The sequence below is a fragment of the Chamaea fasciata genome, unplaced genomic scaffold, assembly GCF_029207755.1.
Source record: "Chamaea fasciata isolate MVZ Bird 193981 ecotype frontalis unplaced genomic scaffold, bChaFas1.0.hap1 SCAF_2, whole genome shotgun sequence".
NCBI classification, from domain to species: Eukaryota; Metazoa; Chordata; class Aves; order Passeriformes; family Sylviidae; genus Chamaea; species Chamaea fasciata.
The window spans coordinates 85,829,636-85,841,705 of record NW_027094087.1 but is presented as its reverse complement, the minus strand read 5'-3'; the positions used below and the strand labels follow the sequence as shown (position 1 = coordinate 85,841,705).

At 41.2% G+C, this 12,070-nt stretch overlaps 1 protein-coding gene across 2 annotated transcripts; it reads right to left on the bottom strand.

Moving 5' to 3' along the window:
* Positions 1 to 1,644: 1,644 nt before the first annotated feature.
* On the bottom strand, positions 1,645 to 8,222 carry NMS (neuromedin S). 2 transcript variants are annotated; one of them, XM_066177491.1, is made up of 8 exons: positions 8,140 to 8,222; positions 7,957 to 8,012; positions 7,541 to 7,591; positions 6,370 to 6,429; positions 3,719 to 3,754; positions 3,271 to 3,312; positions 2,259 to 2,289; positions 1,645 to 1,777 (listed from the first exon to the last, which is right to left on the bottom strand). In XM_066177491.1, exons 1-8 carry the CDS (start codon positions 8,210 to 8,212, stop codon positions 1,761 to 1,763), a joined length of 366 nt encoding a protein of 121 aa, XP_066033588.1. In that variant the 5' UTR covers positions 8,213 to 8,222; the 3' UTR covers positions 1,645 to 1,760. The 2 variants fall into 2 exon arrangements, with proteins under 2 accessions (XP_066033588.1, XP_066033589.1); XM_066177492.1 differs by lacking the exon at positions 3,271 to 3,312.
* Between the last annotated feature and the right edge of the window lie 3,848 nt (positions 8,223 to 12,070).

Below are 12,070 nucleotides of genomic sequence, written 5' to 3'. Positions count from 1 at the left end.
GGGATATCCCTTCAGCTGTTGTGTCAGCTGTCCCAGCTGTGTCACTTCCCAACTGCTTGTGCACCCCCAGCCATCTCACTGGTGGGGTGGGAAACAGGTCTTGAGACTGTGCAAGCCCTGCTCGGCAATAGCTAAAATATCCCTGTGTTACCAACACTGTTTTGGTCACACATCTAAAACACAGCACCATAAAATCTGCTATGAAGACAATTAACTCTATCCTAGCCAATACTAGAACAAATACTGATGTAGAACTGAGCAAAATTTTATACTTTTCAGCTTTGACCTCTGAAGTGAAACAAGCCAGAAGTGTCATTGCAGTGCTTTTCTAATAATGATCTCTTATTTATTTGCATTTCCAGAGTGTATCCCCACCACTTGTATTTGGTTTAGTTGTTCCTTCCAGAGTGTCCTAACTGGTTCCAGATAACTGAGAAGTCAGAGGAGCTAGCATCCCTTCGGTAGTCTTTCTGAGGGCTAATAATTTCCTACAGGATTTGACAACACACTGAACAACAGCTGTCTCCTTGATTACCCTCATATGCACTGGGGGGTCTATTGGATTCCCTTGAAGGCATCCTCCTCCAGGTTGGATCAGCCCGGTTGCCCTTGCATCTCCTCAGGGACAAGTGATAGAGTTCTCACCACCTTGGAGGCCCTCTCCACTTTTTCCATGGCCTTCCTGTATTTGGAGGCTCCAAACTGAATATTCTGCCTTAGATGCAGTCAACAATTGCCAAACAACTCCTCCTTTCCCTCTAACTGCCAGCCAAACTTCTGTTAACACAGCCCAAACTGGGAACTTATCCAGATAAAATCCCACAAAACAACAAAACACAGGTATCTCGTGGTTTGTTTTTAAAGACAAAGATATCTCCAAATCTGGTTCATGTGTGGCTGTGCCAGCATAACCAAAAGAGTACTGTGCCACAGTAGCCAAAGAGGAGGGATAACAAAGGGTTTGAGGAAATCAATGCTATGTTCAGGAATTGCAGCCTCATTTGTATCCCCAGACCCTCAATTTTACTATGCTCTTTTCTTCCTAAGGAAGTAACTGCTTAGTACTTAAAGTTTTGTGCCCGTAAATGTCTCCACATACCGAAACACTCCATACAGTGCAAGCACAGACAGCTGCACTACATTTTCAAATGTATTTCAGAAAAAAAAAAGGACAGATGTTCAAAATATTTTTCAAAAGTGCTTCATTTGTGCTTTATGATAGCCAGTAAGGCAAGGCTGAAAAAAATACATCATATGATCAAATAACATCTGTATATAGCAGCAGTACTTGTTCCTCTTCTTTCAAAGTGCTTTGGATTCAATAATTATCACACTCAAGCACTTAGTTACTCAAAATAAATCATTAAAATGTCTGTGATGATCTTAGTATAGTGTTGTTCAGTATGCCTATTCTGAAATAATGGGGAAATATATTATCAAGTCAAAAGGACAAGCTTATCATTTATGACCCTATTAAAGATGTTATAAAATTCACTGTTGCATTTGAAAATTGTTGATATTGACATGATTGATTTCCTTTGATTACAGCTGGCACCAGGCAGTGCTACACTATAGCCCAAGGAAGCCTAGTATGGGCTTCAATAAACAAAGGACAACAAAAAGAGCTACTGATTGCAAATTTATTACATGGAGCAACAGATTCCAGACAACTGAGTCACATAACAGATAACCAGTGCAATGGGAAGTCTCTTTCCTTTTTGTAAACCAAGTCACCAAGCTGGTAAATGAATCCATGAGCTTCACATTCCATGGTATTCTGAAACAAATTAACACAGTATCATATTTTCTGTTGAGATGTTGATCTGAATATGACTTAGTACTCAGTTCTTCACATCTGACTCTTTTCCAAGTTAGAAATTAAATAGCTTCAGATTCTAAAACCAGAAGATTTAGATATTTGAAAGTTGAGAAAAGCACCCAAATCTGTTATTTGTACTCAAACATGAATCTTTTCTTCTCACACAATTCTCTTTCTACCATGTTGTAACCATGCTGACCTTATTTTAGAGTATGGAAGCATGACGAAGAAAACCATCCCACTGTCAAGGGTCTGCACTCTAAGCCTCTGAGCATGAAAAAACCCTATGTTTCTGTCAAGACAACTCTTAGTGGCCATATGAAATGTGTGTATCTAAGTTCGTATTAGGTTTGTAATGCTTCTCAGTACCTTTTGTCATGAGGCTCATCATTAGTGAAAAGGCAGAAGAAATTCTTGACGCTTTTGGTTGCCTACTTACCACTGCCGTCAATAGTTCTTCCATTTCGAGGCTGAAAAACATAATAATTGGATGATTGTAAAGAAGCAATGGCTTACAGACTTATAAGCACACCAAAGTACATCCCCACCATGCAGACAGGATACTGTGTAAAACTACAGTGAGATTTTCTTTCAAGCAACATGTCAAATACCAGGGGGATCCATGCAGGGTGGGTTATGCCTTTGGATATGAGAAATTTTCATTCAGCCTCTGCCCAAAAAGCTAAACATTCTGGCTTTAAGTATTCTCATTCAGGATTTGGGTCTAAATTCACTGGGGTAGTATAGGCACATGCCTAAGAAAGAGCATGTAAATACCAGCGCTGAAAGAACCTAGATGGACACACTTGAAATAACAAATAACTTAAAATTAAGCATAAATGACAGCTGAATTGGTACTCTGGTTACCTGATGTAACCAGACCAATTTTTATTTGTTTTTTTAAATGTGTTGAAGATAGTCCTAAAAATTAGTTTGGTGTTAATCAAAGTGTGTCTAAACCAGCACCCTGGGCATTAGACTATGTCATAGCTCAGCAAGTCAATGAGTGAAAAATGTGAGAGAAATTATGAAAATTTTGCTTTGGCTTTTCACCATTATGCAGTGTGACTTTGCTTCCTGAGAAGACCTTTCAGACCAGGTGGACACTCAGCTCAGGCACATGTTTGATCTAATTTATTTAGCATCAATGCACCTTGAGAGTCTCAGAGATACAAGCCACATGGATGAATTGGCTCAAGATAAAACATTTGTAGAGGCATATCTTCAAACAAAAAGAAGTGTTTAATCTTCCATTACCCCAGATCTAATTATCTTGTCATCTTTTAGTCAAACCAGAGCTTTTTGAGCAAATGGCTCCCTAGCTTTCAAGCAAGGGATATTTGGCCTCTATTCAAAACAACTGCTGCAAGAATTTGTGAAACAGCTGCTTGTCTATGAACATATAACAATGTCTGAGATTCAGAATCTTTAAAACAAAGAGATTCAGATACCCTGAAAAGGAAGAAAGGCCGCCCCAGAGTTCCATGACTGTCCTATAAAATCAAACACAAACAATAACAAAATACTTTCAACTCATTTCCATAGATCTATTGCCAAATTTTACCATTCTATCAGAATATTGGTAATCTGGGGCCTTTTTCAGCAGCATGCAAACAAGATGTTGATAGTCCCCATTGCCCATTCATCTGGAATGCTGATTAAAAATTAATGCATGAAGGACATTGTGTCTAGTGTAAATAAACTAGATTACCATAATTAAAGATTCACAGGGTTTAGAAGAGATATAAAAGAAAGCTTTACACGTAGGGTATAAGCAGGGTCAGCACAGATCACTTCCCAACCACTGAAAAAACCCAAGCTGACTTTAAAAGAAACAAGGAAAGGGACATACTTCCCTATCCACTGCTATTGTCGCTGCTTGTCTTCACATTTACATACCTTCTTTGTAAACTTCGCAGAAGCAATCTGTGATTCCTGCAAGTGGACATTGTAAGTTAATCAAGATGCCAGCACATTTTGGTTTGTTACAGTGACTCTCTATTGCTGATGAGGTTGGTACACTCAGTGTGAGAGGAGAGATAACCTTACACTTATAACAGACAGATGTAAGAACAGCAGCAAACTGATTTTTTTAAAGATTGATGTGAAGCCTTGCCTGGAAGTTACTCTGTTCATTACCATCATTCAATACAGGCTTCCCCTGCTGTACAGCAAAGAGCAGCTGTGCTCTGGGGGGTGAAGCAGAGCTCAGCCTGGAGCTCCACTCCTCAGGCTTGAATTGTACTGATAGCTCTTACCTTGTTAAAATAGGGCTGCTCTTTGCCTTTCAGACTGCCCTTGGTTTTAACCCAGGAAAGATTGCTAGGTTGAAGCCTTCCCTTTCACTCTTTATTCTTCAGAAAATGGCTCATTTTTCTACTCAGCCTTACTGCAAGGAACAGAAATTTTCCCCATGACTTTATGTGAGGAGACTGTTCAACATATAATGCAGCCCTGAGTCTGCAGCCTGGTTTGGGAGCCCTCCTACCCATGACACAGCTGTCAGGCTGTATGCTCCCAGCCAGGCAGGAATGGGATGGCTTTGTGCCACAGCCACAGTTGTATCAGTGAGTGGGTTTAGTTACCTGGAGTGGGCTTGAAAAACAAACACGTGTAATGGGCAGGAATGTGAAGACGGGGTGAGAACGCAGGAAAGCATGTGGATGGGAAACTGCAGAGAAGGAATTTTAAAAGACACAAGCAAGAAATAGGGAATCACGGTTCAGAGTATGAGAAGAGGAATTCTTTGGTTCAAGCTGCAAGACAACAATTTATAGAGCAACTGACATCATCTTACAGGGCTATGAAATACTAGGGAAGAAAAAAAAATGCTTGCTCAACCAATGTGCCTTAAAGAATGCAAAGGAGGAGACAATATGAATATATGTCTACAGAGAGACATTATGAATGCTACCTTTGTTCTGATTATTACACACCAAGCAAAGATAAGAGATTGGCTCATGACTCAGCTTGCAGTTTCAACCATTCCAATTAATTTATAACAGGTGAGAGATTTCTATGTGGAAGAAATATGGTAAAACTGAGCTTCTAAATATCTTTGGGGTGGAAATTTCAAACACACAGTGAAGTGATTGGACATTGATGTTAAATGTTCTTAGTTCTCACAAAATATTTTAAATTCCCCAGGTAAAGTTCAAGGCCCATTGAAGCCCAGATTGCCACGGACTTTGCCTTTCATGGTGCTGAGGCCTCATTCCTTCTCTTAAAACAGCATCTACCTTCTCCATAGGATCTGCAACTCTGACTGAATATTTTTGTTTTATCCACAGAAATATAGGATAATGTAGAAAGTTAAACTCAGCTGACAGGATTTCATAACTGTTTCCTTGGGTTCACTACATGTTTGTAGTGTCTTCTCATGATTCCTTGTGGGCTAAGTAGGACTTCACGTAATATGAGATTTGATCAGATGGGTAAAACTTCACATAGTTCTTTTCCCATATTTATTTTATCTGCTGCTTTACTCAGACCACACCTAGTAATCATATTGCAGATGTGTAGCTCATATTTTTGAAAGGTATTGTATGTGATTCAGCTTCCAATCTTAAGGGCACATAATTTTATGCAAAGTTAGTAACTAAAATAGTAACCAGGATTAGGACTCTGTTCAAAGTAACCAGATGATTCTAGATGTTCCTTCATTGGTTATGCTGTGGAAGTATAAGAGTCAATAGTGAATTCAAAAACATTTATTAGACATTTAAAACTGAAATGCTAGAATTTCTTATACAATCAGCTTCAGTATTGTGGAGTTTTGTGACTGCTTCAGAAAAGCATACTTGGAATTATAATAAGTTAAAGACACTGGCAAGAAGAGATATTGAAATGCATTTCAAAATACTTTCTATGATTGTCTTGAAGGATCTGCTCCTGTTTCGAAACAACAGAGGACTCAGCCTCCACAAATAAATCGGCCTTTTTAGCATATACCCGGGGCCTGAGTGAATTTTATGGGAAAGGTTCTTAATGAAATGGTGATAATAAAAAAGTGAAATAAAGCAGAACTGACATTGAGGTGGGTCCTTATATGACTGCATCAACAAAAAAGAGCTATACTCAATAGCTCCTCAACTTAATCTCTTTACTCTGAGTCAGAAACACAAAAAAACCCAAACACAGAGTATTAAAATCAGTAAAGCAACTCATATACCTCCATGTTCAGCAGCATAATCTAAGGTATACTATTGATCCAATGTTATGTATATTTTTAGTGTATTTAACCCTGTCTTATTCAAAACTGAGGGTCGGGTTAAAATACTGACTGACTGTAAGTGAATGTTTTGGTTCTTGAGCTCTGAATTGCTGAAAACCAGCAGTTTCACATAAATAATTTAAAGTAACTAAGAATTACATGCAAACTACTGACAAGAAGAAAATCTTTTATATACCTTCCTACATCTCTTAAACCATTACAGTATTAGATTATACATTATTGCTTGGAGAGAAATGTCAAAAGTTGGTCGTGGAGGGGTTGCTTTCTAAGTTTAAGAAGGGGGTGCTTTGAAACAAAACAAGCAATTACACCTTACCTCATTTTTATGCATGCTGTTGAATATGGAATAACAGAGATCCAAAACAGTGCTGGAGATCTGAAAAAAAACCCCAACACTATAATATATTTACTGTGAGAATGTGCTGTAGATAGTTTGATAGAAAACAGGCTTGATTCTGATCCCAGATCAATTTAGATTGAGCACAGTTCACTAAAAACACTCAGAACAGGGGAAAACTTACTGATGCTATTATGAGCTGAAAAATTACTCTTTTGTTTGAGAGAGGAGACTACACACAATACAACTGTTGTCAATACAGTCTGGTGCTATAAAGAGATCCAAATCAACCTCTTGTATTTAAAATACATTTTTCTATGCTAATTGTTCTAGAGACAGGTCTGGTTTGTGGCATGTTTAATCTATGCTCATTTTCACCTACAAGACTTTCTGTCAATAAATACTATAATCTTTAATCATATACTGAATTATGCTGTCCCATACTCATTGCCACAGGACAGGGATTTGCTTATGCATGCAATCACATTAGATGAGAACTACAGCTTCAAAGGAAGTGAGGGGTATGACACCTGAAAAACAGGCTCCGGGAACTGTTTTCTACAAGTTTTGGTTCACAAAACCTTAACATTTTGGAAAGAAAAAAATTAGCACAAAAGGTTCAAAATTTCCAAATACTTCCTGATCCTGCAAATATTTTTCTCCTTGCTTTGAAAATGACACTTGGGCTCAATATTAAATGCAGTGCATCTGATCATTTCCATACTTGACTTTTTCTAAGTGTTTGTAAGCCTTGAGCCAGCAGAAATGATCTGTGAAAACTTCCCCTTGCTCCCGTCTCCTCTGAGCACCCCAGAAAAACCCATTCACCCACCAAACACCGAGCCAGAAACAAACAGGACCTTTAAATCCAGTAGAACTGTCCAGCACTTCTTGCTTCAGTGTTAGCTACTACTGGCATGGCAAGAAAGGGGAAAAAAAAAAAAAAAAAGTGCTTTTCTTTAGGTCTGCATTATCTTCACAAGGAGGAGGGCACATTCACCAACAAACTTGCTCCGCTCTCCAGAGCTGCTGGCTCTCTGGCAGAGGCTCTGCCACCTGCAGACATCGATGCTCCAGGTTATACAGGACAATTAGTATGTCTGGAAGAGAGAGTCTCAGCAGATCAAACACATTACAAGAGTCAAGTTACCTGGGGCTGATCGGACATCTCCATCCACTCACTGAAACACAGTGCCAGTTGCTTTTAAAAGTAAAGAATAGACATTAACAGTGTGTCTATCGTACCTTCGGACCTGTGCTTGTGCTCGGGAAGTCGGGACTGGCTTGTTATGAGCCTGTCCATCTTTTGCTGACCCAGGTGTCCTATTCTGCACCCTGCTGCACTCCACACCCCTGCCCAGAGCTGTTCCACCTGTCGCTGCGGGCGGCAAAGGGTGCCAGCATCCCTCCTTTACCAACCCCGAGGGTATTCGATAAGGTATTGCCAGTCCGTTGCCGATTTCCTACCTCATTTCCCTGCCACAAACGAGCCTCTTTTCCCACCTTCCCCGTCTCTGCCCTACCTCTCCACCTCGCATCGCTGCCAGACGACAATGACAGACGTACCTCGTTTGGGGGCAGCTCCACACCGTCCCGATGGCGCGAGAAAGGCTGCGGGAACCCTGCGGGACGGGACACGGCTGTGTTGGCACGCCAGAGAGCCCAGCCAGGACGTGGCCCCTCTAGAGGAGCCGACCCTTTGCACGGGTTCTCTCGCGTTCCCGCCGCCCCCCCCGTGCCGGGACGTACCTGAGCCCCGCGGCAGGGCGCAGAGGCAGCAGGCGGCCAGGAGCCAGGGCAGGGCGGGCGGCGGCGAGGGCATGGCGGGGCGGGGATGGGATGGGATGGGCGGACGGGCGAGCGGACGGGCGCCTTTATGGGGCCCCGCCGAGCCCCATATGGAGCCGCCGAGCCAATGGGCGCCGGGGCGGTCCCAAGCACCGCTCCCACTGTCGCTGCCGGTGTCGCCCCCGCTGCCGGACAAGCGCTGCCGCCCCCGCTGCCCCGCGGCTCGGGCCGCCGTGACGAGAAACCCCCACCCCAGCATGAGGGGCCCCCTTCTCCACCCTCTAGAACCCTCCGTCAAAGCTGCTTCTCTAGAAGGGATGACCGAGAGGAAAAAGTGAGACAGGAGAAGAAGATGCTGTGCTTGGTCAAGTGACAGAGCAACAGAAAATTCAGTTTTGTAGTAGGGCTTGCTGAGTGTTTGGAAATTATTTCTCCTCGTGGCAGCTCGGGAAAAAAAGTTTGCCTTCTAATTAGAAGGTTGTGAACTTTCATATTGAACAAGTCCCATTTTACTACATTTACCTTCGCATGAAATAAAGAAAGCCATCCACCTCTTAATTCATTTCATAGTGGGTATGGCTATAGGAAAGATACAGATCTGCTCTCAACAAAAAGTGATTCTCCTTTCTTCCTGATTTAATCATTGTGTTCGACTATGGAAAACTCTTCCTGGTTTTCTCTCTGCAAGTTCTAAGAGCAGTGCTTTCTAATCAGATCACAGACTTAGAAAGGCAGAGTCCTCTCAAAATCTTTTATTTAATAGACTTTGGGCCTGCTGAAGCAAATACATATTCAGTTGTCCAACTTCTAACACAGCAGGGTTGGAACTAAATGATCCCTTCCAACCCTAACTATTCTATGATTCTATGTATTAGACGTGCTTGGGAGGCAATGGCGCCAGTGTGGGATATGAGACATAAAAAGCTGCAGAAGGTATTATTGTCACAGCATCCCACCTCATCTCATAATGTCCCTCAATGGCTGTGCTGCACACTAAAAGGATGATGGCAGGACTATTCCTGATGGCAAGACTGTGGGAGCATCTCAGAACAGTCAGGGAGGAGACACAGCTGCTTTCTCACAAAGAAAAGGGAACCAGACTTCATCGACTTTGTCAGTTACACATCTGTGTGTCCTGAACACATAAAGAGGCCCTGGAGCAGCTGAGTGACCCCAGCACCATTAGTTCACCCTTTGTTCCTTCCCCGGGAAAGATGGCTGTCTTTGCCTTGTCACAGCCTTTTGGGGGCAAGAATCTGAGTGGGGAGATGTCAGGGGAGGTCAGACGTTGCTGGAGTAGACACTCAGTTGTCAGATTCTCACTGTCTTAAGTGGAATGGGAGTTTCAAGATAGGATAGAATTCAAAGAGATTAATCCCTCTGACTGTATAATTTTTATCCTCTGTGGGAGCTAAAGCAGATTGCAGCAAGTTTTGTGATGATGGTTTCTTACAGCAAATCTGCCCAGGCTTTCATTAACGAGAAGATGCAGCATTACAGGAAGCCCATAGCTCCTTTTTGCAGAGGCCCTACTTTCTACCCAAACCCATGAAATCCTGGAGTGAAAGGACTCTCTGTGCTTGTTAAATTTGCTCATAAAAGGAAGATGGTGTTTTATTTTTGATGGCAGTGAGAAGTAGGTTTTTCTTTGATGTAATTTACTTAAGCCAATGTAGTCACAGACATGTGAAAGCAGAGCCCCACTAAGTGTGAGTTTGGCTTATCAGAGGTAGACAGTAAAATGAGAGAAGGTAAAGATACTCTGAAAGATTGCACATTTTCATATTAACTATCTTATTTCTGTCTTTCAACACTTTAACCAAACTGAAAATTACTGTTCTCCAGCAGTGTTTCTCTTGCCCTGCTTATCACAGATCTTGCATCCAAATCACTAGCATGCTGCAGAAACATGGGATCTTAGAGAGCCATTATAGATTCACTATTTGCTATTAATTTTTTTAATATTTACCTATGAGACACCAATCCTTTTAAATCATAATAATTTTCTGTCTTTTAAATTAGGACCAGATTGCTGGTGATAGTTCACTGTAATGGGATGCGGTTCTCTGGCTTTCTGTATTGGTGAGAAAAGCATCTGCTTTCTGCCTGTTATATGGTAGCCTCTTTCAACTTTTTTAAACATATTTGAGTTTAGGAGTGGGATTTCTTTTTTGTAATAGCATGTCACCATGGTGGGTGGGTAAAATCTGCTTCTACATTACATAAAACACGGGATGCTACCTGAACATTTCCTTCCTCCTTCCCATGCACAATCAACTACCTGCTGCTTTATTTCACCCTTTATCAGGGAGTACCCTAAGTGTACTCTGTGCTTTCTTTCAGCAAATTTTGCCTACCATGAAACCCATGGAGCTATTCATTTGCATCAGTGAAGCTTAATACCTGAAGATGAGAAAAAATTAACTCATTCAAGCTCCACTAAAAAAATCACAACTTATCTCCTAACTGAAAATAGTATTTTATCACGGCTGTGCAGTATGAAAGAAGAATGGGGAAAGTGTTGAAAACTAAAATTTCAGATCTATGAGGGTGTTATATTGTGAACACATTCAGCCTTCTTAAATCAGAACTTTCTTTGCTGCTGGATGTTTCATTTCAAAAGTGTTAGTTAAGGTGCCACCAATTGATATATCAACACCAAGCCACATTAATGAGCCATACTTTTACTACATCAATAAAGTTCCTTTTCTAAGGTCCTGGGCTCTCTGCATGAAGAGAGAAAAACAGGGGGACTTTCAGTGTCCTCAGTGATTCAGAAGGGAGTTAAAAATGAAGCTTTAGTGAGGGGTTGATGAGAAACCAGGATTTTTTATTGTGAATAAGGAGTCTTGGCATATATTTAGCAACAGCAATATTACAACACGCATAATTTTAGAACAAAACATGCTGTAATTGGTAAATGAATAAGAAGAAAATTTGGCATCAGTGGGCAAAAAAAGGTGAAGGGCTGGTTTCCTTTTTGTAAATGATTTCTGCAATGAAATCAGTAGTTATTCCAGACAGTAAGGACACAGTGCAAAATGTCACCACTGAGCAGTTCCTGAGTGCATCCCAACTCACCCAAACTGCTTCTGCTTGCTCATGCCTCTCCCCCTCTGCAGCTCAAGCAGTATTTCGTACAAAGCCTTACCCTGCTCTGAGGGCTTTCAATACCTCACCTGTGACCTCTTCGGAAAGATGAGGAAAGCTGCAGAAAATGGAGGGTATTTATTAGGCAAACCTGCCACAGAGCCTGCAGACAGCTCTCATTACTCACCTTCTATTACATATGACAATGCCTACTTATGTTGAATACAAGGCTGTGTTTGATGTGGTTTTAGTTAACATTCGTTTACAAACAAGTGGTCCAAACAGTGGGAGCTTGTCTCACTTTTGTTTTCACATGGGCAAAGCTCTACTTGGCACTCAGAGCTGTGTGCCCAAACTTTGCTTTACCAGCACAATATCACACTTTTGTAAAACTGACTTGGGCTATAGGTGCTGATTTGGTTGTCAGAATGTCAAGTAAGTACAGAATAATCAATCTTAGGCTTTTGGTTGTGGTTGCCTTGCTATACTTTACAGCTATAAAGCCACAGTCATAAAGTTGATTAGGCCAGTGAGTAAATATTTCAAGGGGATGAATTAAAAGCATGTCCCAGTGGGCAGGAGTTCAAAGACAAGAGCTAACCAAGAACATCAAAATGGAGGACAGATGCTAATGGTGAAGTTAGGAAACTAAACCAGGAATCTGAATATTTGCATTATTTTGGATCATTCATTGGCTTATTTTTGGGGAAATGTCATTTTATGTCTGCTACATTCAGCCAGAGAAGCATGAATTCCTCTGAAATGGGGTAATTTGCACCTACCATGTTGTGTGTATGGAAAC